We start from the raw sequence: 27,971 nt of genomic DNA on the forward strand, positions 1-27,971 counted from the left end.
CATGGGAATTTTTGGTGGAATTTTGAGGGAATTTTGGGGGATTTTTAGCGGGAATTTAGGAGAATTTTGGGGGAATTTTGAGGCGATTTTGGGGGGATTTTTTGGGGGATTTTTAGGGGATTTTGGGGAATTTTGAGGCGATTTTAGGGGAATTTTTTGGGAGATTTTGTGGGAATTTTGAGGCGATTTTAGGGGGAATTTTGAGACGATTTTGGGGGAATTTTGAGGCGATTTTAGGGAAATTTTGAGGCGATTTTGAAGAAATTTTGGGGGATTTTTAGGGGAATTTTTGGGGGATTTTCGGAGGATTTTTAGGGGGATTTTGGGGGGAATTTTGAGACGATTTGGGGGGAATTTTGAGGCGATTTTAGGGGATTTTTAGGGAGATTTTGGGGGAATTTTGAGACAGTTTTGGGGGGATTTTGGGGGATTTTGAGGGAATTTTGGGGAAATTTTGAGGCGATTTTAGGGGGGATTTTGAGGCGATTTTAGGGGGATTTTTAGGGGAATTTAGGGGTATTTTTTGGGGTTTTTTAGGGGAATTTTGAGACGATTTTAGGGGGATTTTGAGGGAATTTTGGGGGGATTTTGAGGCGATTTTAGGGGGAATTTTTTGTGGAATTTTAGGGGAATTTTGGCAGAATTTTATGGGAATTTTTGGTGCCATTTTAGGGGAATTTTTGAGGAATTTTGGGGGGATTTTGGGGGGTTTTTTTAGGGGAATTTTGAGGGGATTTTGGAGGGATTTTGAGGGTATTTCTGTCATATTTTACTCACCAAAAATCCTCTTTTTTTCCCCCCAGACCCATCGGTGGTGGGCCCCCCCATGCCGGGTTCCGTTGGCCACGCCCTGGCCGAGCTCGGGGGTCTCCTCTTCATCTCCGGGGGCTTCAACGGCGCCGCCCTGGGGGGGCTCTGGGTGCTGCGGGTGCCCCCCGAGCCCTGCGGGGCCCTGCCCGACCCCCAGCGCTGCAACGGCTCCGGGGCCGCCTGCGCCTGGTGTGGGGGGCACTGCCGGGGGCCAGGGAGGCAGAGAGGTGAGGAATGGGGGGAAAAACGGGTGAAAAATGGGGATTGGGGAAAAATCCGGTGAAAATCCGGTGAAAATCCGGTGAAAATCCGGTGAAAATTGGGGATTTTGGGGGTGTTTAAAGGGGGGCACTGCCGGGGGGCCAGGGAGGCAGAGAGGTGAGGAATGGGGGGAAAAATGGGTGAAAAATGGGGATTTGGGGAAAAATCCGGTGAAAATCCGGTGAAAATCCGGTGAAAATCCGGTGAAAATTGGGGATTTTGGGGGTGTTTAAAGGGGGGCACTGCCGGGGGGCCAGGGAGGCAGAGAGGTGAGGATTGGGGGAAAAACGGGGATTTGGGGAAAAAATGGGGATTTTGGGGGAAAAAACAGGGATTTTTGGGGAAAAATCTGGTGAAAATTGGGTGAAAATTGGGGATTTTGGGGGGGTTTAAAGGGGGCGCCTGTGCCTGGTGTGGGGGGCACTGCCGGGGGGCCAGGGAGGCAGAGAGGTGAGGAATGGGGGGAAAAATGGGGATTTGGGGAAAAAATGGGGAAAAATGGGGAAAAATGGGGATTTGGGGAAAAAATCCGGTTAAAAATGGGGATTTGGGGAAAAAATGGGGTGAAAATTGGGAATTTTGGGAAAAAATCTGCTGAAAATTGGGGACATTGAGAAAAAAAGGGGATTATGGGAAAATATGGGGTGAAAAATGGAGATTTTGGGAAAAAATCCAGTGAAAATCCGGTGAAAATTGGGGATTTTGGGGGATTTTGGGGGGGTTTAAAGGGGGCGCCTGTGCCTGGTGTGGGGGGCAGTGCCAGGGGGCCAGGGAGGCAGAGAGGTGAGGAATGGGGGGAAAAACGGGGATTTGGGGAAAAAATGGGGATTTTTGGGAAAAAAAATGTGAATTTTGGGGAAAATGGGGATATTGGGAAAAAATCCGGAGAAAATCGGGGATTTTGGGAAAAAATGGGGTGAAAATTGGGAATTTTGGGAAAAAATCTGCTGAAAATTGGGGACATTGAGAAAAAACGGGGATTATGGGAAAATATGGGGTGAAAAATGGAGATTTTGGGAAAAAATCCGGTGAAAATTGGGATTTTGGGGGTGTTTAAAGGGGGGCACTGCCGGGGGCCCAGGGAGGCAGAGAGGTGAGGATTGGGGAGAAAAACGGGGATTTGGGGAAAAAATGGGGTAAAATGGGGATTTGGGGAAAAATCCGGTGAAAATCCGGTGAAAATTGGGGATTTTGGGGGGGTTTAAAGGGGGCGCCTGTGCCTGGTGCGGGGGGTGCTGCCGGGGGGCCAGGGAGGCAGAGAGGTGAGGAATGGGGGGAAAAATGGGTGAAAAATGGGGATTTGGGGAAAAAATCCCATTAAAAATGGGGATTTGGGGAGAAAATCCGGTGAAAATTGGGGATTTTGGGGGATTTTGGGGGGGGTTTAAAGGGGGGCACTGCTGGGGGGCCCTGGAGGCCGAGGGGTGAGGATTGGGGGGAAAAACGGGGATTTTGGGCTGAAAATTGGGGATTTTGGGAAAAAATGAGGATTTTGGGAAAAAATGGGGATTTTGGGGAAGAAATCCTGTTAAAAATGGGGATTTGGGGAAAAAATCTGGTGAAAATCTGGTGAAAATTGGGGATTTTGGGGGGGTTTAAAGGGGGCGCCTGTGCCTGGTGTGGGGGGCAGTGCCGGGGGGGCCAGGGAGGCAGAGAGGTGAGGAATGGGGGGAAAAACGGGGATTTGGGGAAAAAATGGGGAAAAATGGGGATTTGGGGAAAAAATCCGGTTAAAAATGGGGATTTGGGGAAAAAATGGGGTGAAAATTGGGAATTTTGGGAAAAAATCTGCTGAAAATTGGGGACATTGAGAAAAAAAGGGGATTATGGGAAAATATGGGGTGAAAAATGGAGATTTTGGGAAAAAATCCAGTGAAAATCCGGTGAAAATTGGGGATTTTGGGGGATTTTGGGGGGGTTTAAAGGGGGCGCCTGTGCCTGGTGTGGGGGGCAGTGCCAGGGGGCCAGGGAGGCAGAGAGGTGAGGAATGGGGGGAAAAACGGGGATTTGGGGAAAAAATGGGGATTTTTGGGGAAAAAACGGGGATTTTGGGGGAAAAATCCGGTGAAAATCTGGTGAAAATTGGGGATTTTTGGGGGGATTTTGGGGGGGTTTAAAGGGGGGCGCCTGCGCCTGGTGCGGGGGGCACTGCCGGGGGGCCAGGGAGGCAGAGAGGTGAGGATTGGGGGGAAAAATGGGTGAAAAATGGGGATTTGGGGAAAAAATCCGGTGAAAATCGGGTGAAAATTGGGGATTTTGGGGGATTTTGGGGGGGTTTAAAGGGGGCGCCTGCGCCTGGTGTGGGGGGCCCTGGAGGCCCAGAGGTGAGGGTTGGGGAGAAAAACGGGGATTTGGGGAAAAAATGGGGATTTGGGGAAAAAATGGGGATTTTGGGAGGAAAAATGGGGATTTTGGGAAAAAATCCGGTGAAAATTGGGAATTTTGGGAAAAAATGGGGTGAAAATGGGGGATTTGGGGAAAAAAATGGGGTGAAAAATGAGGATTTTGGGGGTGTTAAATGGGGTGAAAAATGGGGGATTTTGGGCAAAAACATGGGGTGAAAAATGAGGATTTTGGGAAAAAATGGGGATTTGGGGAAAAAATAGGGATTTTGGAAAAAATGGGGTGAAAATCAGGGATTTTGGGGAAAAAAAATGGGTATTTTTGGGGAAAAATGGGGATTTTGGGCTGAAAAACGGAGATTTTGGGAAAAAATGGGGATTTTGGGAAAAAATCCAGTGAAAATCCAGTGAAAATTGGGGATTTGGGGGGGTTTAAAGGGGGCGCCTGTGCCTGGTGTGGGGGGCAGTGCCGGGGGCCAGGGAGGCAGAGAGGTGAGGGTTGGGGGGAAAAACGGGTGAAAAATGGGGATTTGGGGAAAAAATCCTGTGAAAATCCGGTGAAAATCCGGTGAAAATTGGGTGAAAATTGGGGATTTTGGGGGTGTTTAAAGGGGGGCACTGCCGGGGGGCCAGGGAGGCAGAGAGGTGAGGAATGGGGGGAAAAATGGGTGAAAAATGGGGATTTGGGGAAAAATCCTGTGAAAATCCGGTGAAAATCCAGTGAAAAACAGGGATTTGGGGAAAAAACGGGGATTTTTGGGGAAAAATCTGGTGAAAATCCGGTGAAAATCCAGTGAAAAACGGGGATTTTGGGGAAAAAAAATGGGGTAAAATGAGCATTTTGGAAAAAATCCGGTGAAAATCTGGTGAAAATTGGGGATTTTGGGGGGATTTTGGGGGGGTTTAAAGGGGGGTGCTGCCGGGGGGCCCTGGAGGCCGAGGGGTGAGGATTGGGGCGAAAAACGGGGATTTGGGGAAAAACGGGGTGAAAAATGGGGATTTGGGGAAAAAACAGGGTGAAAAATGGGGATTTGGGGAAAAATGGGGATTTTGGGCTGAAAATTGGGGATTTGGGAAAAAATGAGGATTTTGGGAAAAAATGGGGATTTTGGGGAAGAAATCCTGTTAAAAATGGGGATTTGGGGAAAAAATCCAGTGAAAATCCAGTGAAAATTGGGGATTTTGGGGGCGTTTAAAGGGGGCGCCTGCGCCTGGTGTGGGGGGCAGTGCTGGGGGGCCAGGGAGGCAGAGAGGTGAGGATTGGGGAGAAAAATGGGGATTTGGGGAAAAAATGGGGTAAAAAATGGGGATTTGGGGAAAAAATGGGGATTTTTGGGGAAAAAATCCGGTGAAAATCGGTGTGAAAATTGGGGATTTTTGGGGGGATTTTGGGGGATTTTGGGGGGGTTTAAAGGGGGCGCCTGCGCCTGGTGTGGGGACAATGCCGGGGGGCCGTGGAGGATTGGGGTGAAAAACGGGGATTTTGGGAAAAACGGGGATTTTTGGGAAAAAACGGGGAGAAAATCCAGTGAAAATTGGGGATTTTGGGAAAAAATGGGGATTTGGAGGAAAAAACTGGTGAAAATCCGGTGAAAATTGGGGATTTTGGGGGGGTTTAAATGGGGGCAGTGCCGGGGGGCCAGGGAGGCAGAGAGGTGAGGATTGGGGAGAAAAACGGGGATTTTGGGAAAAATGGGGATTTGGGGAGGAAAAATGGGGATTTAGGGAAAAAAATGGGGATTTGGGGGGAAAAATTTGGGATTTTGGGAAAAAATCCGGTGAAAATTGGGAATTTTGGGAAAAAATCCCGTTAAAAATGGGGATTTTGGGAAAAAATCCGGTGAAAAATGAGGATTTTGGGGGTGTTAAATGGGGTGAAAAATGGGGGATTTTGGGCAAAAACATGGGGTGAAAAATGAGGATTTTGGGAAAAAATGGGGATTTTGGGAAAAAATGGGGTGAAAAATGGGGATTTTGGGAAAAAATCCGGTGAAAAAGGGGATTTTGGGAAAAATGGGGGGAAAAATGGGGATTTTTGGGGAAAAAATGGGGATTTGGGGGAAAAATCCGGTGAAAATTGGGGATTTTGGGGAAAAAAATGGGGATTTTTGGAAAAAATGGGGTGAAAAATGAGGATTTTGGGAAAAAATGGGGATTTTGGGGGGTTAAATGGGGTTAAAGGGGATTTAAAGGGGATTTGGGAGATTTAAAGGGGATTTGGGGGCTTTAAAGGGGATTTAAAGGAAATTTGGGGGATTTAAAGGGGATTTGGGGGATTTAAAGGGATTTAAAGGGGATTTGGGGGATTTAAAGGGGATTTAAAGGGGATTTGGGGGATTTAAAGGGGATTTAAAGGGGATTTGGGGGATTTAAAGGGGATTTAAGGAGGATTTGGGGGATTTAAAGGGGATTTAAAGGGGATTTGGGGGCTTTAAAGGGGATTTAAAGGGGATTTGGGGGATTTAAAGGGGATTTAAAGGGGATTTGGGGGCTTTAAAGGGGATTTGGGGGATTTAAAGGGGATTTAAAGGGGATTTGGGGGGTTTAAAGGGGATTTCGGGGATTTGTGGGATTTAAAGGGGATTTTGGGGGGATTGGGAGGGATTTGGGGGCGATTTTAGGGAGAAATTGGGATTTTGGGGGGATTTGGGGAGAAATTTGAGGGTCCCAGGGGGGGTTTAAAGAGGATTTTGGGGAGGTTTTGACAGAATTTGGGGCAGATTTTATTTGGGGTGGGGTTTTGGGGCATTAATGAGATGCAAATGAGATGCAAATGAGATGCAAATGCCGCCTCCAGGCTGGGGTGCTCCCCCATCCCCTCCCCTTGCGCCCCCTCCCCACGGGACCCCCTCGAGTGCCGGCGCCTCCGGAGCTGCAGCGAATGCTTGGCCCAGCACCCGCTGGGGGACCCGGTGAGACCCCAAAAACAGCCCCAAAAACAGCTCAAAAACGGCCCAAAACCAGCCCCAAAATAGCACAAAACCAACCCAAAAACGGCCCAAAACCAGCCCCAAAATAGCACAAAAACAGCCCCAAAATAGCCCAAAAACAGCCCAAAAAACAGCTCAAAAACAGCCCAAAACCAGCCCCAAAATAGCACAAAACCAACCCAAAAACGGCCCAAAACCAGCCCCAAAATAGCACAAAAACAGCCCCAAAATAGCACAAAAACAGCCCAAAACCAGCCCAAAAAACAGCTCAAAAACAGCCCAAAACCAGCCCCAAAATAGCCCAAAACCAGCCCAAAACCAGCCCCAAAATAGCAGAAAAATAGCTCAAAAATAGCCCAAAAATCCCACCTAAAATAGCCCCAAAACCAGCCCAAAACCAGCCCCAAAATAGCCCAAAACCAGCCCCAAAATACCCCCAAAACAGACCCAAAATAGCCCTGAAATATCCAAAAAATCCAACCTAAAATAGCCCAAAACCAGCCCCAAAATAGCCCCGAAATATCAAAAAAATCCCACCTAAAACAGCCCCAAAACCAGCCCAAAACCAGCCCCAAAATAGCCCAAAAATAGCACAAAACCGCCCCAAAAACAGCCCAAAACCAGCCCCAAAATAGCCCAAAAATAGCCCCAGAAACCCCCCAAAAACAGCCCCAAAATGGCCCTGAAATGTCCAAAAAATCCCACCTAAAATAGCCCCAAAATAGCCCAAAACCAGCCCCAAAAATAGTCCAAAACCAGCCCCAAAATGGCCCCAAAATATCCAAAAAATCCCGCCTAAAATAGCCCCAAAATAGCCCAAAACCAGCCCCAAAATGGCCCCAAAATATCCAAAAAATCCCGCCTAAAATAGCCCCAAAATACCTCAAAACCAGCCCAAAAATAGCCCCAAAATATCCAAGAAATCCCACCTAAAATAGCCCCAAAAATAGCCCCAAAATAGCCTAAAACCAGCCCAAAAATAGCCCCAAAATATCAAAAAAATCCCGCCTAAAATAGCCCAAAAATACCCCAAAATTATCCCCAAAATATCCCAAATCAGCCCCAAAACCACCCCAAAATTGTCCCCAAAATTATCCCCAAAATATCCCAAAAAAAGCCCAGAAAAAATCCAAAAGACACCCCAAAATCCCCATTTTTATTCCCAAAATCCCCATTTTCCCAACAAAAATGCCCATTTTTCCACGGAAAATCCCAATTTTTTCACCAAAAACCCCCTAAAATCTGATTTATTTCCCATTCTTCCCCCAGTTTTTCCCAAAATCCCCATTTTTCCACCCAAAACTCCCTTTAGTCCCAATTTTAGAAACCCAAGACCCTGTGAGACCCCAAAACCTCCACAGAAAATCCCCATTTCTCCACAGAAAATCACCGTTTTTTCACCAAAAATCCCCATTTTTTTACCCAAAATCCCCATTTTTCCACAGAAAATCCCACAGAAAATCCCCATTTCTCCACAGAAAATCCCCGGGTTTTTTACCCAAAATCCCCATTTTTCCACCCAAAACTCCCTTTAACCTCAATCTTAGAAACCCAAGACCCTGTGAGACCCCAAAACCTCCACAGAAAATCCCCTTTTCTCCACAGAAAATCCCACAGAAAATCCCCATTTCTCCACAGAAAATCCCACAGAAAATCGCCAATTTTCCACCGAATTTCGCCGTTTTTTCACCAAATTTCACGGGGTTTTTTACCCAAAATCCCAATTTTTTCACCCAAAACTCCCTTTAACCTCAATCTTAGAATCCCAGGAGCCTGTGAGACCCCAAAACCTCCACAGAAAATCCCCATTTCTCCACAGAAAATCCCTCAGAAAATCCCCATTTCTCCACAGAAAATCCCTCAGAAAATCCCCATTTCTCCACAGAAAATCCCACAGAAAATCCCCATTTTTTCACCGATTTTCGCCGTTTTTTCACCGAATTTCACCGTTTTTTCCCCCAAACCTCGTTCCGCAGGGTCCCCCTCGGTGCAAGTGGTGCACGAACTGCCCGGAGGGGGCGTGCATCGCGGCGGGCTCCAGCTGCCGCCGGGAGAACGAGCCCGGAGACCCCCAAAACCTCCCCAAAATCCCCATTTTTCCACCCAAAATCTCCATTTTCCACCCAAAACTCCCTTTACCCTCAATCTCAGAAAACCAAGAGCCTGTGAGACCCCAAAACCTCCACAGAAAATCCCCATTTCTCCACAGAAAATCCCCATTTTTCCACAGAAAATCCCCATTTCTCCACAGAAAATCCTCACTTTCTCCACAGAAAATCACCGTTTTTTCACCCAAAATCCCCATTTTTCCACCCAAAACCCCAATATTTTCACTCAAAACTCCCTTTAACCTCAATCATAGAAATCCAAGACCCTGTGAGACCCCAAAACCTCCACAGAAAATCCCCATTTTTCCACAGATAATCCCCATTTCTCCACAGAAAATCGCCGGTTTTTCACCGAATTTCACCGGGGTTTTTTTTCCCAAAACTCCAATATTTTCACTCAAAATTCCTGATAACCTCAGTCTTAGTAACCCAAGAGCCTGTGAGACCCCAAAACCTCCACAGAAAATCCCCATTTCTCCACAGAAAATCCCCATTTTTCCACCGAATTTCGCCGTTTTTTCACCGATTTTCGCCGTTTTTTCACCGATTTTCACCGGGTTTTTTCCCAAAATTCCCGTTTTTTCCCCCAAACCTCGTTCCGCAGGGCCCCCCTCGGTGCAAGTGGTGCACGAACTGCCCGGAGGGGGCGTGCATCGCGGCGGGCTCCAGCTGCCGCCGGGAGAACGAGCCCGGGACCCCCGAAACCGCCCTGAGACCCCCAAAACCTCCCCAAAATCCCCATTTTTCCACTCAAAATCCCCATTTTTCCACCCAAAACTCCCTTTACCCTCAATCTCAGATACCCAAGAGCCTGTGAGACCCCAAAACCTCCACAGAAAATCCCCATTTTTCCACAGATAATCCCCATTTCTCCACAGAAAATCGCCACTTTCTCCACAGAAAATCGCCGGTTTTTCACCAAATTTCACCGTGGTTTTTTTTTCCCAAAACTCCAATATTTTCACTCAAAATTCCCTTTACCCTCAATCTCAGAAACCCAAGAGCCTGTGAGACCCCAAAGCCTCCACAGAAAATCCCCATTTCTCCACAGAAAATCCCCATTTCTCCACAGAAAATCCCCATTTTTTCACCGATTTTCGCCGTTTTTTCACCGAATTTCGCCGTTTTTTCACCGAATTTCGCCGGTTTTTCCCCCAAACCTCGTTCCGCAGGGTCCCCCTCGGTGCAAGTGGTGCACGAACTGCCCGGAGGGGGCGTGCATCGCGGCGGGCTCCAGCTGCCGCCGGGAGAACGAGCCCGGAGACCCCCAAAACCTCCCCAAAATCCCCATTTTTCCACCCAAAATCCCCATTTTTCCACCCAAAATCTCCACTTTTTCCACAGAAAATCCCTGTTTTTCCACCCAAAATCCCCACTTTTTCCACAGAAAATCGCTGTTTTTTCCGCCCAAAATCCCTGCTTTTCCACCCAAAACTCCCTTTAATCCCAATCTTAGAAACCCAAGACCCTGTGACACCTTCCTGAGACCCCTAAAACCTCCTCCAAAATCGCCGTTTATTCCACAAAAAATCCCCGGGTTTTTTACCCAAAATCCCCATTTTTCCACCCAAAACTCCCTTTAACCTCAATCTTAGGAACCCAAGACCCTGTGAGACCCCAAAACCTCCACAGAAAATCCCCTTTTCTCCACAGAAAATCCCACAGAAAATCCCCATTTCTCCACAGAAAATCGCCACTTTCTCCACAGAAAATCGCCGGTTTTTCACCAAATTTCACCGTGGTTTTTTTTTCCCAAAACTCCAATATTTTCACTCAAAATTCCCTTTACCCTCAATCTCAGAAACCCAAGAGCCTGTGAGACCCCAAAGCCTCCACAGAAAATCCCCATTTCTCCACAGAAAATCCCCATTTTTCCACCGAATTTCGCCGTTTTTTCACCGATTTTCGCCGTTTTTTCACCGATTTTCACCGGGTTTTTTCCCAAAATTCCCGTTTTTTCCCCCAAACCTCGTTCCGCAGGGCCCCCCTCGGTGCAAGTGGTGCACGAACTGCCCGGAGGGGGCGTGCATCGCGGCGGGCTCCAGCTGCCGCCGGGAGAACGAGCCCGGGACCCCCGAAACCGCCCTGAGACCCCCAAAACCTCCCCAAAATCCCCATTTTTCCACTCAAAATCCCCATTTTTCCGCCCAAAACTCCCTTTACCCTCAATCTCAGATACCCAAGAGCCTGTGAGACCCCAAAAACTCCACAGAAAATCCCCATTTCTCCACAGAAAATCCCACAGAAAATCCCCATTTCTCCACAGAAAATCCCACAGAAAATCCCCATTTCTCCACAGAAAATCGCCATTTTCCCACCGATTTTCGCCGTTTTTTCACCGATTTTCGCCGTTTTTTCACCGAATTTCGCCGTTTTTTCCCCCAAACCTCGTTCCGCAGGGTCCCCCTCGGTGCAAGTGGTGCACGAACTGCCCGGAGGGGGCGTGCATCGCGGCGGGCTCCAGCTGCCGCCGGGAGAACGATTGCCGCATCAACCAGCGCGAGGTGCGCGCGGCCCAGAACTGCAGCGAGGCCGCGTGCGGGGCCCCCGACTGCCCGCGCTGCGCACGCGCCGGGCGCTGCATGTGGACGCGGCAGTTCAAGAGGACGGGTGAGGGAAATTGCTGGAAAAATCGGGATTTTGGGCGATTTTGGGTGGATTTTATGGGGGGAATTTTATGGGGATTTTTAGGGGATTTTTTAACGGGTTTTTTGGGGGGTTTTTGTGGATTTTTTTGGGTTTTTTTTTTAAATTTTTCTTAAAATATTGAGCATTTTTTGTAGGATTTTCGGGGATTTTTAGGGGATTTTGGGGGGGGATTTCTTGCATATTTTTGGGGGATTTTTTGGGGATGTTTTGGAGTTTTTTGGGGGGGATTTTCTGTGATTTTTTGGAGGTTTTTTTGGTAGCATTTTGCGGATCTTTTGGGATTTTTGCAGATTTTTTGGGGTTTTTTTGGGGGGGGATTTTTTGGGGATTTTCCGTGCTGCATGTGGACGCGGCAGTTCAAGAGGACGGGTGAGGGAAATTGCTGGAAAAATCGGGATTTTGGGAGATTTTGGGCGGGATTTTGGGAAATTTTGGGCGGGATTTTGGGTGGTTTTGTGGGGGGATTTTTTGGGAATTTTTGGGATTTTTTTACGGGGTTTTTTGAGGATTTTTTGCGGATTTTTAAAGTTTTTTTGAGGATTTTTTTCAGATTTTTATTTAAATTTTGTGGATTTTTGGAGGGGATTTTTTGGGATCTTTTGAGATTTTTCTTTTAAATTTTGCGGAATTTTTTTGCCGATTTTTGGGGGGATTTTTTGGGGCGTTTGTTGGGATTTTTTTGGGGATTTTTGGGGGGGATTTTTTGGGGGGGATTTTATAGGATTTTTTGGGGATTTTTTTTTTTTTTATTTTTGAGGGATTTTTTGTAGATTTTTTGGGATTTTTCGCAATTTTTCTTGGATTTTTTGGGGATTTTTTGGGGATTTTTCGCAATTTTTCTTGGATTTTTTGGGGTTTTTTTGGGGGGGGATTTTTGGGGGGATTTTATGTGATTTTTTGGGGGATTTTTTTGGGATTTTTTGAGGGATTTTTGGGGGGATTTTTGGGGGGGATTTTTTGGGGGGGATTTTATAGGATTTTTTGGGGGATTTTTTTTTTTTATTTTTGAGGGATTTTTTTGTAGATTTTTTGGGATTTTTCGCAATTTTTCTGGGATTTTTTGGGGATTTTTTGGGGATTTTTCGCAATTTTTTGGGGATTTTTTGAGGGATTTTTATGGGAATTCTTTGGGGAGATTTTTAGGGGATTTTTGGGGGGATTTTGTAGGATTTTTTGGGGGATTTTTTTTTATTATTTTTTGGGGATTTTGGGGGGGATTTTTTTTTTATTTTTTGGGGATATTTTGGGGATTTTTTATATTTTGGGGGATTTTTTAAGGGATTTTGGGGGGGGGATTTTATAGGATTTTTTGGGGGATTTTTTTTTTATTTTTGGGGGATTTTCTGTAGATTTTTTGGGATTTTTCGCAATTTTTCTTGGATTTTTGGGGGATTTTTTGGGGATTTTTCGCAATTTTTCTTGGATTTTTTGGGTTTTTTTTGGGGGGGGATTTTTGGGGGGATTTTATGTAATTTTTTTGGGGATTTTTTTGGGATTTTTTGAGGGATTTTTGGGGGGATTTTTGGGGGGGATTTTTTGGGGATTTTTTGGGGGGGATTTTATAGGATTTTTTGGGGGATTTTTTTTTTATTTTTGAGGGATTTTTTGGGATTTTTCGCAATTTTTCTGGGATTTTTTGGGGATTTTTTGGGGATTTTTCGCAATTTTTTGGGGATTTTTTGAGGGATTTTTATGGGAATTCTTTGGGGAGATTTTTAGGGGATTTTTGGGGGGATTTTGTAGGATTTTTTGGGGGATTTTTTTTTATTATTTTTTGGGGATTTTGGGGGGGATTTTTTTTATTTTTTGGGGATATTTTGGGGATTTTTTTTATTTTGGGGGATTTTTTTGGAGGATTTTTTTGGGATTTTTTGGGGGGATTTTATAGGATTTTTTGGGGGATTTTTTTTTTATTTTTGAGGGATTTTTTTGTAGATTTTTGGGGATTTTTCGCAATTTTTCTTGGATTTTTGGGGGATTTTTTGGGAATTTTTCGCAATTTTTCTTGGATTTGTTGGGGTTTTTTTGGGGGGGATTTTTGAGGGGATTTTATGTGATTTTTTTGGGGATTTTTTTGGGATTTTTTGAGGGATTTTTGGGGGGATTTTTGGGGGGGATTTTATAGGATTTTTTGGGGGATTTTTTTTTTATTTTTGAGGGATTTTTTTGTAGATTTTTTGGGATTTTTCGCAATTTTTCTGGGATTTTTTGGAGATTTTTCGCAATTTTTCTTGGATTTTTTGGGGTTTTTTTGGGGGGGGATTTTTGAGGGGATTTTATGTGATTTTTTGGGGATTTTTTGGGAATTTCTTCCTCACTCCCTGCAGGCGAGACGCGGCGCATCCTGAGCGTGCAGCCCAGCTACGACTGGACGTGTTTCAGCCACTCCCTGCTCAACGTGTCCCCCATGCCCGTGGAGTCGGCGCCGCCGCTGCCGTGCCCCAGCCCGTGCCACGCCCAGCGCTCGTGCCCCGCCTGCCTCAGCTCGCCCGGCGCTGACGGGGGGTGGCAGCACTGCCTGTGGAGCCTGGCCCTCGGCGAGGTCGGTACACGCGTTCTCTTTCCTTTCCCGCCTTTTTCCGGGTTGATTTCCAGTTTTTTTCTGGTTTTATTGCGATTTTTTTTCTTATTTTGTTTCGGGTTTTGTCTGGGTTTTTTTCCTGATTTTTTTTCTGATTTTATTTCGATTTTTTTCCGATTTTATTTCGATTTTTTGTGGTTTTATTCTGATTTTTTTCTCATTTTATTTCGATTTTTTCCTCATTTTTTTCGATTTTATTTCGATTTGTTCCTCATTTTTTTCGATTTTATTTCGATTTTTTCCCGATTATTTTCTGATTCTATTTTGATTTTTTTCCGATTTTATTTCGATTTTTTGTGGTTTTATTCTGATTTTTTTCTCATTTTATTTCGATTTTTTCCTCATTTTTTTCGATTTTATTTCGATTTGTTCCTCATTTTTTTCGATTTTATTTCGATTTTTTCCCGATTATTTTCTGATTCTATTTTGATTTTTTTCCGATTTTATTTCGATTTTTTGTGGTTTTATTCTGATTTTTTTCTCATTTTATTTCGATTTTTTCCTCATTTTTTTCGATTTTATTTCGATTTGTTCCTCATTTTTTTCGATTTTATTTCGATTTTTTTCCCGATTATTTTCTGATTCTATTTTGATTTTTTTCCGATTTTATTTCGATTTTTTCTATTTTTTTTCGGATTTTATTTCGATGTTTTTCGATTTTTTTCTGATTTTATTGAGATTTTTTTCAATTTTTTTCGATTTTTTTTCTGATTTTATTTCGGCTTTTTTCTGATTTTTTTCTAATTTTATTGAGATTTTTTCTGATTATTTTTGCTGTTTTTTTTCAATTTTTTCCGATTTTATTTCAAATTTTTTCTGATTTTATTTTGATTTTTTCACTTTTTTTTCTGATTTTATTTCGATTTTTTTCTGATTTTATTTTGATTATTTCTGATTTTATTTCGATTTTTTTCTGATTTTTTTCTGATTTTTTTTCTGATCTTATTTCAATTTTTTTTTTTTCTGATTTTATTTGAGGGTTTTTTAGGGATTTTTTGAGAATTATTTGAGGATTATTTGAGAGGTTTTTTGAGAATTTTTTAGGGATTTTTTGAGGATTGTTTGAGGGATTTTTGGGGAATTTTGGGGGGATTTTTTTGATGATTATTTGAGGATTTTGGGGGATTTTTTAAGGATTATTTGAGGGGTTTTTTGGGGATTTTTTTGCAGATTATTTGAAGGTTTTTAGGGATTTTTTTTGAGGATTATTTGAGGGTTTTTTAGGGATTTTTTTAGGAATTTTGGGGGAATTTTTAGGGATTTTTGGGGAATTATTTGAGGAATTTTTAGAGATTTTTTGAGGATTGTTTGAGGGTTTTTTAGGGATTTTTGGGGGATTTTTGGATGATTATTTGAGGATTTTTGAGGAGTATTTGAGGGTTTTTCGGGGATTTTTTGGGGAATTTTTGGAGGATTTTTGGATGATTATTTGAGGGTTTTTTAGGCATTTTTTGCAGATTATTTGAAGGTGTTTTAGGGATTTTTAGGGATTTTTTGAGGATTATTTGAGGGTTTTTTAAGGATTTTTTTGAGGAATTTTTGGGGGGATTTTTAGGGATTTTTGGGGAATTATTAGAGGAATTTTTAGGGATTTTTTGAGGATTGTTTGAGGGTTTTTTAGGGATTTTTGGGGGAATTTTTGGGGGATTTTTGGATGATTATTTGAGGATTTTGGGGGATTTTTTGAGGATTATTTGAGGGTTTTTTCAGGGATTTTTTGAGGATTTTTTAGGAATTTTTTAGGATTATTTGAGGGGTTTTTAGGGATTTTTTGAGGATTATTTTAGGGTTTTTTAGGGATTTTTGGGGGAATTTTGGGGGGATTTTTTTGATGATTATTTGAGGATTTTGGGGGATTTTTTAAGGATTATTTGAGGGTTTTTTTTTGGGGATTTTTTGCAGATTATTTGAAGGTTTTTTAGGGATTTTTTTGAGGATTATTTGAGGGTTTTTTAGGGATTTTTTGAGGAATTATTTGAGGAATTTTTAGAGATTTTTTGAGGATTGTTTGAGGGTTTCTTAGGGATTTTTGGGGGATTTTTGGATGATTATTTGAGGATTTTTGAGGAGTATTTGAGGGTTTTTCGGGGATTTTTTGGGGAATTTTTGGAGGATTTTTGGATGATTATTTGAGGGTTTTTTAGGCATTTTTTGCAGATTATTTGAAGGTGTTTTAGGGATTTTTAGGGATTTTTTTGAAGATTATTTGAGGCTTTTTTTGGGGGGGATTTTTTGAGGACATTTTGGGTGAATTCCAGCCCATTCCTAACCCCCCCCGTTTTAACCCTTTCCTCCCCAGTGCCTCAGCCCCACCTTCGCCCCTTTGCGCTGCCTGGCCGGAAGTTGCGGCCGCCTCCTCCGGGGGGGTTCGGGAGCTTCTGGAACCTTCGGGGGGCTCCCCCCACCTTCCCTGAGTGGGGGAGGGGTCCCCCCCGGCGGTGGGGGAGGGGTCGCCGAGCGCTGCCCTCCCCCGGAATGCGCGGGAGCCTCGCAGTGCTCGGAGTGCCTGAGGCGGCCCCGCTGCGGATGGTGCGCCCGGGCGGGGCACAACGGAGGCGGCCGCTGCCTCGAGGGAGGGCTCAGCGGGCCCCGGCACGGTAAGGAGGGAAAATTGGGGATTTGAGGAATTTTTGGGAATTTTTAGGGTCGGTTTTGGGGGGGTTTTGGGGCGTTTAAAAGGGGTTTTAGGGGGAGTCAGGTGGGCCCGGCGGGGACAAAATGGCGGCCGCCGCTGCCTTGAGGCGGGGCTCAGCGGGCCCCAGGTGGGCCTGGTGGGGACAAAATGGCGGCCGCCGCTGCCTCGAGGCGGGAGCTCAGCGGGCCCCGGCACTGGGAGAATTGGGGAAATTAGGGATTTGAGGAATTTCTGGGATTTTTAGGGTCGGTTTTGAGGGGTTTTGGGGTATTTAAAAGGGATTTCAGGAGGGTTTGGGGCGTTTAAAAGAGTTTTTTGGGGGCCTCAGGTGGGCCCGGCGGGGACAAAATGGCGGCGGCCGCTGCCTCAAGGCGGGGCTCAGGGGGCCCCAGCACGGGGAGAATTGGGAAAACTGGGGATTTGAGGAATTTTTGGGAATTTTTTGGGAATTTTTGAGCGGGATTTGGGACGATTAAAGGGAGTTTTGGGGGTTTTAAAAGGAATTTCGGGAGGGTTTTGGGGGGCCTCATGTGGGCCCGGCGGGGACAAAATGGCGGCCGCTGCCTCGAGGGGGGGCTCAGCGGGCCCCGGCAAATGAGAATTGGGAAAACTGGGGATTTGAGGAATTTTTGGGAATTTTTCGGGATTTTTTAGGGTCGGTTTTGGGGGGTTTGGGGCGTTTAAAAGAGTTTTTTGGGGGCCTCAGGTGGGCCCGGCGGGGACAAAATGGCGGCCGCCGCTGCCTCAAGGCGGGGCTCAGGGGGCCCCAGCACGGGGAGAATTGGGAAAATTGGGGATTTGAGGAATTTTTGGGAATTTTTTGAGCGGGATTTGGGACGATTAAAGGGAGTTTTGGGGGTTTTAAAAGGAATTTCGGGAGGGTTTTGGGGGGCCTCATGTGGGCCCGGCGGGGACAAAATGGCGGCCGCTGCCTCGAGGGGGGGCTCAGCGGGCCCCGGCAAATGAGAATTGGGGAAATTGGGGATTTGAGGAATTTTTGGGGATTTTTTGAGGTGGTTTTGGCGCGATTGAAGGGAGTTTTTGGGGGGTTTAAAAGGGATTTTGGGAGGGTTTTGGGGGGCCTCAGGTGGGCCCGGCAGGGACAAAATGGCGGCCACTGCTGCCTCGAGGCGGGAACTCAACACACCCCGGCACGGTGAGGATTGGGAAAATTGGGGATTTGAGGAATTTTTGGGAATTTTTGAGGGGGATTTGGGGCGATTGAAGGGAGTTTTGGGGGTTTTAAAAGGGATTTCGGGAGGGTTTTGGGGGGCCTCAGGTGGGCCCGGCAGGGACAAAATGGCGGCAGCCGCTGCCTCGAGGGGGGGTGAGAACTGGGAAAATTGGGGATTTGAGGAATTTTTGGGAATTTCTTGGGAATTTTTGAGGGGGGTTTTGGGGGTATTTTGGGAATTCTGGGATAATTCCGGCCTCACTTCCAGGTTTACCTGTCCCCAGGTGTGACCCAGGCGTGCGGGGCCGGCGGAATTTGGGCTTTCCTGACCTGCCCCCCCGAGGACGAGTGCGAGAACGGGCACCACACCTGCGGCCCCAGCCAGGTGTGCCAGGACCTACCTGAGGGCTTCACCTGCACCTGCAGGGCCGGCTACACCCTGGACAGGTGAGGGACACACCTGGGTGGGTGAGGGACACACCTGGACAGGGCAGGGACACACCTGGATAGGGCAGGGACACACCTGGATGGGGCAGGGACACACTTGGATAAGCCTGGGACACATCTGGACAGGTGAGGGACACACCTGGGTGGGACAGGGACACACCTGGACAGGTAAGGGACACACCTGGGTAGGCCAGGGACACACCTGGGTGGGGCTGGGACACACCTGGACAGGTGAGGGACACACCTGGGTGGGGCAGGGACACACCTGGACAGGGCAGGGACACACCTGGATAGGGCAGGGACACACCTGGGTGGGACAGGGACACACCTGGGCAGGTGAGGGACACACCTGGGTGGGACAGGGACAGATCCCAGGTTTATCTCAGGTGTCTCCCAGGTGTGTCTCAGGTGTATCTCAGCTACCCCAGGCGTATCTTATCTACCCCCGGTGTATCCCAGGTGTGTCCCCCTAACCCAGGTGTCCCCCAGGTGTATCTCATCTATCCCAGGTATCTCAGGTGTGTCCCCCTAACCCAGGTGTAACCCAGGTGTCCCCAGGTGTATCTCAGCTATCCCAGGTGTAACCCAGGAGTATCTCAGCTACCCCAGGTGTGTCCCCCTGGTGTCCCCAGGTGTCCCCAGGTGTATCCCAGGTGTCCCCCCTGCCGCCCCGTGTGCCCCAGGTGTGTCCCCCTAACCCAGCTGTCCCCCAGGTGTATCCCAGGTGTTCCCCAGGTGTATCCCCTACCCCAGGTGTATCTCAGGTGTATCCCAGGTGTAACCCAGGTATCTCAGGTGTGCCCCTCTAACCCAGGTGTCCCCAGGTGTATCCCAGGTGTGTCTCTCCCAGCCGCACAGGTGAGTGCCGCCCCGTGTGCTCCAGGTGTATCCCAGGTGTCCCCAGGTGTATCCCCCTAACCCAGCTGTCCCCCAGGTGTCCCCAGGTGTATCCCCCTAACCCAGCTGTCCCCCAGGTGTCCCCAGGTGTAACCCAGCTCTCCCCCAGGTGTATCTCACCTGTCCAGGTGTATCCCCCTAACCCAGCTGTCCCCCAGGTGTAACCCAGGTGTATCCCAGGTGTATCTCAGCTACCCCAATGCCAGGTGTAACCCAGGTGTCTCTCCCAGCCACACAGGTGAGTGCCGCCCCGTGTGCCCCAGGTGTATCCCAGGTGTATCCCAGGTGTATCCCAGCTGTCTCAGGTGTATCCCCAGGTGTGTCCCCCTAACCCAGGTGTCCCCAGGTGTATCTCAGGTGTCCCCCAGGTGTATGTCAGCTACCCCAGGTGTATCCCAGGTGTAACCCAGGTGTCTCTTGCAGCCGCACAGGTGAGTGCCGCCCCGTGTCCCCCAGGTGTATCTCAGGTGTCCCCCAGGTGTATCTCAGCTGTCTCAGGTGTATCTCAGGTGTATCCCAGGTGTATCTCAGCTACCCCAGGTGTCCCCCAGGTGTAACCCAGGTGTCCCCCAGGTGTATCCCAGCTGTCTCAGGTGTATCCCAGGTGTATCTCAGGTGTATCTCAGGTGTATCCCAGGTGTATCCCCCCTACCCCAAGTGTAACCCAGGTGTGTTTTGCAGCCGCACAGGTGAGTGCCGCCCCGTGTGCCGCCAGGGCTGCGCCAATGGCACCTGCCTGGAGCCTGACAGGTGCCGCTGCCACTTCGGCTTCGTGGGCGGGGACTGCGCCACGCCCTGCGCCTGCAACGGCCACAGCGACTGCGCCGGCCCCGCCCACCGGGACACCTGCCTCAGGTGCATGAACAACACCCAGGTGAGCTGGGGGGGGGGCTCAGGTGGGGTTACCTGGGCTCCAATTGGGGTTACCTGGGCACCTGTGGGGGTTACCTGGGCTCCAGGTGGGCTCAGGTGGGGTTCAGGTGAGGTTACCTGGGTTCCAGGTGAGTTCAGGTGTGCTCAGGTGGGGTTACCTGGGGGGGTTACCTGGGCTCAGGTGGGGTTACCTGGGCTCCAGGTGAGGTTACCTGGGCTCAGGTGAGCTCAGGTGGGGTTACCTGGGCTGCAGGTGGGCTCAGGTGGGGTTACCTGGGCTCCTGCTGGGGTTCTTCCTCACCTGGAACACACCTGTGACACACCTGTAACTCACCTGTAGCACATGTTTTCACCTGTGACACACCTGTGCTCACCTGTTCTCACCTGTCCCCACCTGCACAGGGCCCGCAGTGCGAGCGGTGCCGGCCGCTGTTCGTGGGCTCGGCCCTCGGGGGCGGCTCCTGCCTCCCCTGTAACACACCTGTGACACACCTGTAACACACACATGTGACACACCTGTAACACACCTGTCTCTCACCTGCACAGGGCCCGCAGTGCGAGCGGTGCCGGCCGCTGTTCGTGGGCTCGGCCCTCGGGGGCGGTTCCTGCCTCCCCTGTAACACACCTGTGACACACCTGTAACACACACATGTGACACACCTGTAACACACCTGTGACACACCTGTATCACACACCTGTAACACACCTGTATCACACACCTGTGTCTCACCTGTGCAGGGCCCGCAGTGCGAGCGGTGCCGGCCGCTGTTCGTGGGCTCGGCCCTCGGGGGCGGCTCCTGCCTCCCCTGCCGCTCCTTCTGCCGGCACCGCGCCGACGTCTGCGTCAGCCGCGCCCAACTGGAGCAGCACCGCCGGGAGCCGGACAGGTACCCCCTGGAGCCACACCTGGTGAGAGCCCGGACACACCTGGGGACAGATGGGGACAGATGGGAACACACCTGGGGACACACCTGGGGACACAGCTGGGCATGGGGACACAGCTGGGCATGGGAACACACCAGGGGAAAGATGGGGACACACCTGGGGACACACCTGGGGACAGATGGGAACACACCTGGGCATGGCTGGGACACACCTGGGCATGGGAACACAACTGGGGACAGATGGGGACACACCTGGGGACAGATGGGGACACACCTGGGGACAGATGGGAGCACACCTGGGCATGGGAACACAGCTGGGAACAGATGGGGACACACCTGGGGACAGATGGGGACACACCTGGGCATGGGAACACACCTGGGGACACAGCTGGGCATGGGGACACACCTGGGCATGGGAACACACCTGGGGACAGATGGGAGCACACCTGGAGACAGATGGGGACACACCTGGGCATGGGAACACACCCGGGGACAGATGGGAGCACACCTGGGGACAGATGGGGACACACCTGGGGCGGGTGGGGACACAACTGGGGACAGATGGGAACACACCTGGGCATGGGAACACACCTGGGGACAGCTGGGGGGACCTGGGGACACCTGGGGACACACCTGGGGGCAGATGGGAACACACCTGGGGACACACCTGGGGCAGATGTGGACACACCTGGGGACAGATGGGAGCACACCTGGGCATGGGAACACAGCTGGGAACAGATGGGGACACACCTGGGGGCAGCTGGGGACACACCTGGGCATGGGAACACACCTGGGGACAGATGGGGACACACCTGGGGACAGATGGGGACACACCTGGGGACAGATGGGGACACACCTGGGGGCAGATGGGGACACACCTGGGGGCAGCTGGGGATACCTGGGGACACACCTGGGGGCAGCTGGGACACACCTGGGGGCACACCTGGGGACAGCTGGGGGCACCTGAAGAGGGACAGACACACCTGGGGGTGCCCGGGTACACCTGGGAGGGAGAAAATGGGGGGAAATTTGGTGAAAATTTGGTTAAAATTGGGCGAAAATCGATGGAAATTTGGGGGTTTGGAGGGGAAATTGGGAATTTGGGCACAGCTGGGCACACCTGGGACACATCTGGGAATACCTGGGACACACCTGGACACACCTGGACACACGTGTGCCCTCACCTGGCAGATCCACACGTGGGTGTCCGAGGGCCCCAGCGAGGCGCAGGCCGTGTGCGTGAACTGCCAGAACAACAGCGTGGGGGACAGGTGTGACACCTGCAGGACAGGGTACTTCATGCTGGATGGCACCTGCACCAGGTGAGACACACACCTGGGGGGGAAATTGGGGAAAATCGGTGGAAATTTGGGAAAAATCGGTGAAAATTTGAGGAAAATCGGTGGAAATTTGGGAAAAATCAGTGGAAATTGGGGGGAAATCGGCGAAAAATTGAGAATTTGAGGACACCTGGGGAGGGGACAGGTGTGACACCTGCAGGACAGGGTACTTCATGCTCGATGGCACCTGCACCAGGTGAGACACACACCTGGGGGGGAAATTGGGGAAAATCGGTGGAAATTTGGGAAAAATCGGTGAAAATTTGGGAAAAATCAGTGGAAATTTGAGGAAAATCGGTGAAAAATTGAGAATTTGGGGACAGGTGTGACACCTGCAGGACAGGGTACTTCATACTGGATGGCACCTGCACCAGGTGAGGGACACACCTGGGACACACCTGGGAGGGAAATTGGGGAAAATTTGGGAAAAATCGGTGAAAATTTGAGGAAAATCGGTGAAAATTTGAGGAAAATCGGTGAAAATTGAGAATTTGGGGACACCTGGGGAGACCTGGGAAGGGGACAGGTATGGGGACACCTGGGACAGGTATGGGGACACCTGGGACACACCTGGGAGGGAAATTGAGGAAAATTTGGGAAAAATTTGGGAAAAATTGGGGAAAATTTGAGGAAAATCGGTGGAAATTTGAGGAAAATCGGTGAAAATTGGGGGGAAATGGGTGAAAAATTGAGAATTTGGGGACATTTGGGGACACCTGGGAAGGGGACAGGTATGGGGACACCTGGGACAGGTATGGGGACACCTGGGACACACCTGGGGGGGAAAATTGGGGGAAAATTGGTGAAAATTTGGGAAAAATCAGTGAAAATTGGGGGAAAATGGGTGAAAAATTGAGACTTTGGGGACACCTGGGATGGGGACAGGTGTGACACCTGCAGGACACCTGGGATACCTTGGACAGGTGTGGGGACACCTGGGACACAGGTGGGAAATGAAAATTTGAGGAAAATCAGGGAAAATTTGGGAAAAATCGGTGAAAATTTGAGGAAAATCTGTGAAAATTTGAGGAAAATGGTTGAAAATTGAGAATTTTGGGACACCTGGGGAGGGGACAGGTGTGGGGACACCTGGGACACACCTGGGAGGGGAAATTGGGAGAAAAATTGGGGAAAAACAGGAGAAAATTTGGGAAAAAAATAGCAAAAAAATAGGGAAAAATGGTAGAAAAATTTGGAAAAAATTAGAAAAATGGTAGAAAAATAGCGGAAAAATGGGGAAAATTTTGGGGAAAATTGGGGAAATTTTGGGCAAAGTTGTTGAGGTGTTTGAGGTGTGGGCAGGTGCCAGTGCAACGGCCACGCCGACACCTGCAACGAACTGGAGGGGTCTGAAAGAATTGGGGAAAATTGGGAGAAAAATTGGGGGAAATTATGGGGAAAATGGGGGAAAAATGGGAGGAAATTGGGAGAAAAATTGGGGGGAAAATGGGAGGAAAATTAGGGAAAATTATGGGGAAAACGGGAGAAAAATGGGAGAAAAATTGGGAAAAAACAGGAAAATTTGAGAGAAAACTGGGGAAAAAAGTGGAAAAAATTGGGAAAAATTTGGGAAAATTGGGGAAAAATGGGGAATATTTTAGGAAAATTGGGGGGGAAATGGGAGAAAATTTGGGAAAAAAATGGGCAAAAAATTGGGGGGAAATTTAAGAAAAATTGAGAAAAAATTGAAAAAAAAATAGCGAAAATTCAGGAAAAAATCGGAAAAAATTGGGAAAAAATTTAAAAAGGGAAAATTTGGGAAAATTTTTCAATAATTGGGGAAAATTTGGGAAAAAATAGGGGGAAAATTCGGGGAAAAATGGGAAAAAATTGGGGAAAATGGTAGAAAAATTTGGAAAATTTTGGGGAAAATTGGGGAAATTTTGGGCAAGGTTTTTGAGGGGGTTTTGAGGTGTTTGAGGTGTGGGCAGGTGCCAGTGCAACGGCCACGCCGACACCTGCAGCGAGCTGGACGGGTTGGAAAAATTGGGGGAAATTGGAAAAATTGGGGAAAATTATGGGGAAATGGGGGAAAAATGGGAAAAAAAAGTGAAAAAATTGGGAAAAAATAGGAAAATTTGAGCGAAAACTGGGGAAAAAATGGGGAAAAATTGGGAAAAAATTGGGATAAAAATTGAGAAGAATCTGCGAAAATTGAGGGGAAAATGCAAGAAAAATTGGGAGAAATGGGAAAAAATTGGGAAAATTTGAGGAAAAAATTCGGAAAAATTTTGCAAAAATTGGGGAAAATTTGGGAAAATATTTAGGAAAAAATGGGAAAAAAATTGGGAAAATATGTGAAAATTTGAGAAAAAAATTGGGAAAATTTTGGGGAAAAAATTGTAAAAATTGGGGAAAATTTGAGGAAAAAAAGGAAAAAAACTGGGAAAAATTTTGCAAAAATTGGGGAAAAAAGGGTGGAAAAAAGGCGAAAAAATAGGGAAAATGGTAGAAAAAAGAGAAAATTTTGGGAAAAAAATTGGGAAAAATTATGGGAATTTTAGGCAAAGTTATTGAGGTGTTTGAGGTGTGGGTAGGTGCCAGTGCAACGGCCACGCCGACACCTGCAATGAGCTGGAGGGGTCTGCCAACATTGGGGAAAAAGTTGAGAAAAATTTGGAAAAAGTGGTAGAAAAATTTTGGGGAAATTTTGAAAAAAATAGGAGAAAAATTGGGGGGAAATGGGGAGAAAAATTGGGAGAAAAATTGGGAAAATGGGGTGGGGAATTGGGAAAAACAAGTGAAAAAATTGGGGAAAACCAGGAAAATTGGAGAGAAAATTGGGGGGAAAAAAGGGGAAAATTGGGAAAAATTTGGGAAAAAATTGGAGAAATTTTGGGAAATTAGGGGAAAAATGGGAGAAAATTGGGGGGAAATTTGAGAAAAAATTGGAAAAAATTTGCAAAAATTGGGGAAAATGTGGGAAAAAAAAAGGAAAAAATTGGGAAAATTTTGGGGAAAATTTTGCAAAAATTGGGGAAAATTTTGGAAAAAACTGGGGGGAAAATTCCGGGAAAATTCGGGGAAAAATGGGAAAAAATTGAGAAAAAATTCGGGAAAAAAGGGGAAAAATTGGGAAAAATGGTAGAAAAATTGGGGAAAATTTTGGGGAAAATTGTGAGAATTTTAGGCAAAGTTGTTGAGGTGTTTGAGGTGTGGGCAGGTGCCAGTGCAACGGCCACGCCGACACCTGCAATGAGCTGGACGGCACCGGGTGCCCCTGCCAGAACAACACCGAGAGCGGAGCCTGCCCCGAGCGCAGGGAGTGCTACAGACACCAGGTAACACAGCTGGGCACACCTGGGCACACCTGGGGCACAGCTGGGCACAGATGGGAGGGAGAAAATTGGGGGAATTGGAAAAAATTGGGTGAAAATTTGGGGAAAATCGATGGAAATTTGGGGTTTTGGAGGGGAAGTTGGGCACCCCTGGGCACACCTGGGGGCACCTGGCAATACCTGGGCACAGCTGGGGGCACCTGGGACACACCTGGGGGCACCTGGGGGCACCTGGGCACAGCTGGGAGGCAGAAAATTGGGGGAAATTCAGTGAAAATTGGGTGAAAATCGATGGAAATTTGGGGTTTTGGAGGGGAAGTTGGGCACCCCTGGGCACAGCTGGTGGCACCTGGGGGCACCTGGGCACAGATGGGAGGGAGAAAATTGGGGGAAATTTGGTGAAAATTTGGGGAAAATCGATGGAAATTTGGGGCTTTGGAGGGGAAGTTGGGCACACCTGGGTACAGCTGGGGGCACCTGGGGGGACCTGGGGATACCTGGGCACACCTGGGCACACCTGGGCACGACTGAGAGGGAGAAAATTGGGGGAAATTGGGTGAAAATTGGGTGAAAATCGATGGAAATTTGGGGGTTTTGGAGGGGAAGTTGGGGCACACCTGGAGGCACCTGGGCACACCTGGGGGTACCCAGGGAGATCCTGAGGACACCTGGGGATACCTGGGGGCACCTGGGCACAGCTGGGAGGGAGAAAATGGGGGGGAAATTGGTGAAAATTGGGTGAAAATCGATGGAAATTTGGGGCTTTGGAGGGGAAGTTGGGCACCCCTGGGCACAGCTGGGAGCACCTGGGGACAGCCAAAATAGACCTGGGCACACCTGGGGGTACCCAGGGAGATCCTGGGGGCACCTGGGCACAGCTGGGAGGGAGAAAATGGGGGGGAAATTGGGGAAAATTTGGTGAAAATCGATGGAAACTTGGGGGTTTTGGAGGGGAAGTTGGGCACCCCTGGGGCACCTGGGGGCACCCAGGGAGATCCTGAGGACACCTGGGCACAGCTGGGGGCACCTTGGGGCACCTGAGCACTCACCTGGGCACAGCTGGGAGGGAGAAAATTGGGGGGAAATGGGGGAAAATTTGGTGAAAATTGGGTGAAAATCGATGGAAATTTGGGGTTTTGGAGGGGAAATTGGGCACAGCTGGGGGCACCTGGGGGCACCTGGGCACAGCTGGGAGGAAGAAAATGGGGGAAAGTTTGGTGAAAATTGGGTGAAAATCAATGGAAATTTGGGGTTTTGGAGGGGAATTTGGGCACACCTGGGGATACCAGGGACGTACCTGGGCACACCTGGGGGTACCTGGGCACACCTGGGAGCACCTGGGCACAGCTGGGAGGGAGAAAATTGGGGGGAAATGGGGGAAAATTGGGTGAAAATCGATGGAAATTTGGGGTTTTGGAGGGGAAATCGGGCACCCCTGGGGGCACCTGGGACACACCTGGACACAGCTGGGGGCACCTGGGCACAGCTGGGAGGGAGAAAATGGGGGGGAAATTGGGTGAAAATATGGGGAAAATCGATGGAAATTTGGGGTTTTGGAGGGGAAATTGGGCACCCCTGGGCACGGCTGGGGGCACCTGGGCACACCTGGGAGGGAGAAAATGGGGGAAAGTTTGGTGAAAATTGGGTGAAAATCAATGGAAATTTGGGGTTTTGGAGGGGAATTTGGGCACACCTGGGGATACCAGGGACGTACCTGGGCACACCTGGGGGTACCTGGGCACACCTGGGAGGGAGAAAATTGGGTGAAAATCGATGGAAATTTGGGGGTTTTGGAGGGGAAATCGGGAATCTGGGCACACCTGGGGACACCTGAGCTCAACCATGGCACCGTCGCTGTCCCCACGGTGCTCCAAGGGCCAGAAGCTTCTCCAGGGTTTTGTGGTGGGGACGTAGGGATGGAACCCACCAGGTTCCTCAAGGTTCTGCTGCCACCAGGGTTCTCTGATCTCAACCCCAATGACCTCAGTGACCTCCATGACCTCAACAATGACACTTTGACATCTCCTGGGTGTCCTCAAGTGCCAGAAGCTTCTCCAGGGTGTTTTGGTGGGGACGTAGGGATGGAACCCACCATGGTTCCTCGAGGTTCTGCTGCCACCAGGGTGCTTTGATCTCAATCCCAATGACCTCAGTGACCTCCACGACCCTGACCATGACATTTTCCATGTCCCCACAGTGCTCCAAGGGCCAGAAGCTTCTCCAGGGGGTTCTGGTGGGGACGTAGGGATGGAACCCACCAGGTTCCTCGAGGTTCTGCTGCCACCAGGGTGCTCTAAACTCAATCCCAATGACCTCAGTGACCTCCATGACCCTGACCACGACATTTCTGATGTCCCCACGGTGCTCCAAGGGCCAGAAGCTTCTCCGGGGCTTTGTGGTGGGGACATAGGGATGGAACCCACCAGGTTCCTCAAGGTTCTGCTCCCATCAGGGTGCTCTAAACTCAATCTTGATGACCTCAGTGACCTCCATAACCTCAACCATGACATTTTCCTTGTCCCCACTGTGCTCCAAGGGTCAGAACCTTCTCTGTGATGTTCTGGTGGGGACGTAGGGATGGAGCCCACCATGGTTCCTCAAGGTTCTTCTGCCCCCAGGGTGCTTTAAAGTGAATTCCAACCATCTCCATGACCTCCACGACCTCAACCACGTCATTCTTGATATCCCCACAGTGCTCCCAATGCCAGAACCTTCTCCGGGGTTTTATGGTGGGGACGTAGGGATGGAACCCACCAGGTTCC

General features: G+C 48.5%; 1 protein-coding gene across 1 annotated transcript in view; it reads left to right on the forward strand.

The window, feature by feature from the left end:
- Positions 1 to 803: 803 nt before the first annotated feature.
- LOC139587084 (uncharacterized PE-PGRS family protein PE_PGRS54-like) overlaps positions 804 to 27,971 on the forward strand; it is a gene marked incomplete at its 5' end in the record, with an annotated part of 34,023 nt that continues 6,855 nt past the window's right edge. Inside the window, 12 exons of the mRNA XM_071420943.1 lie at positions 804 to 1,037; positions 6,211 to 6,325; positions 8,320 to 8,508; positions 9,330 to 9,384; positions 10,851 to 11,061; positions 13,428 to 13,642; positions 15,981 to 16,278; positions 17,775 to 17,937; positions 19,516 to 19,708; positions 20,446 to 20,616; positions 21,783 to 21,913; positions 25,095 to 25,212. Coding sequence (XP_071277044.1) covers positions 804 to 1,037; positions 6,211 to 6,325; positions 8,320 to 8,508; positions 9,330 to 9,384; positions 10,851 to 11,061; positions 13,428 to 13,642; positions 15,981 to 16,278; positions 17,775 to 17,937; positions 19,516 to 19,708; positions 20,446 to 20,616; positions 21,783 to 21,913; positions 25,095 to 25,212 — 2,093 coding nt within the window. The remainder of the gene's footprint in view (positions 1,038 to 6,210; positions 6,326 to 8,319; positions 8,509 to 9,329; positions 9,385 to 10,850; positions 11,062 to 13,427; positions 13,643 to 15,980; positions 16,279 to 17,774; positions 17,938 to 19,515; positions 19,709 to 20,445; positions 20,617 to 21,782; positions 21,914 to 25,094; positions 25,213 to 27,971) is intronic.

The sequence above is a fragment of the Agelaius tricolor genome, unplaced genomic scaffold, assembly GCF_023055355.1.
Source record: "Agelaius tricolor isolate 1412-34295 unplaced genomic scaffold, bAgeTri1.0.p SCAF_176, whole genome shotgun sequence".
Classification (NCBI taxonomy): domain Eukaryota; kingdom Metazoa; phylum Chordata; class Aves; order Passeriformes; family Icteridae; genus Agelaius; species Agelaius tricolor.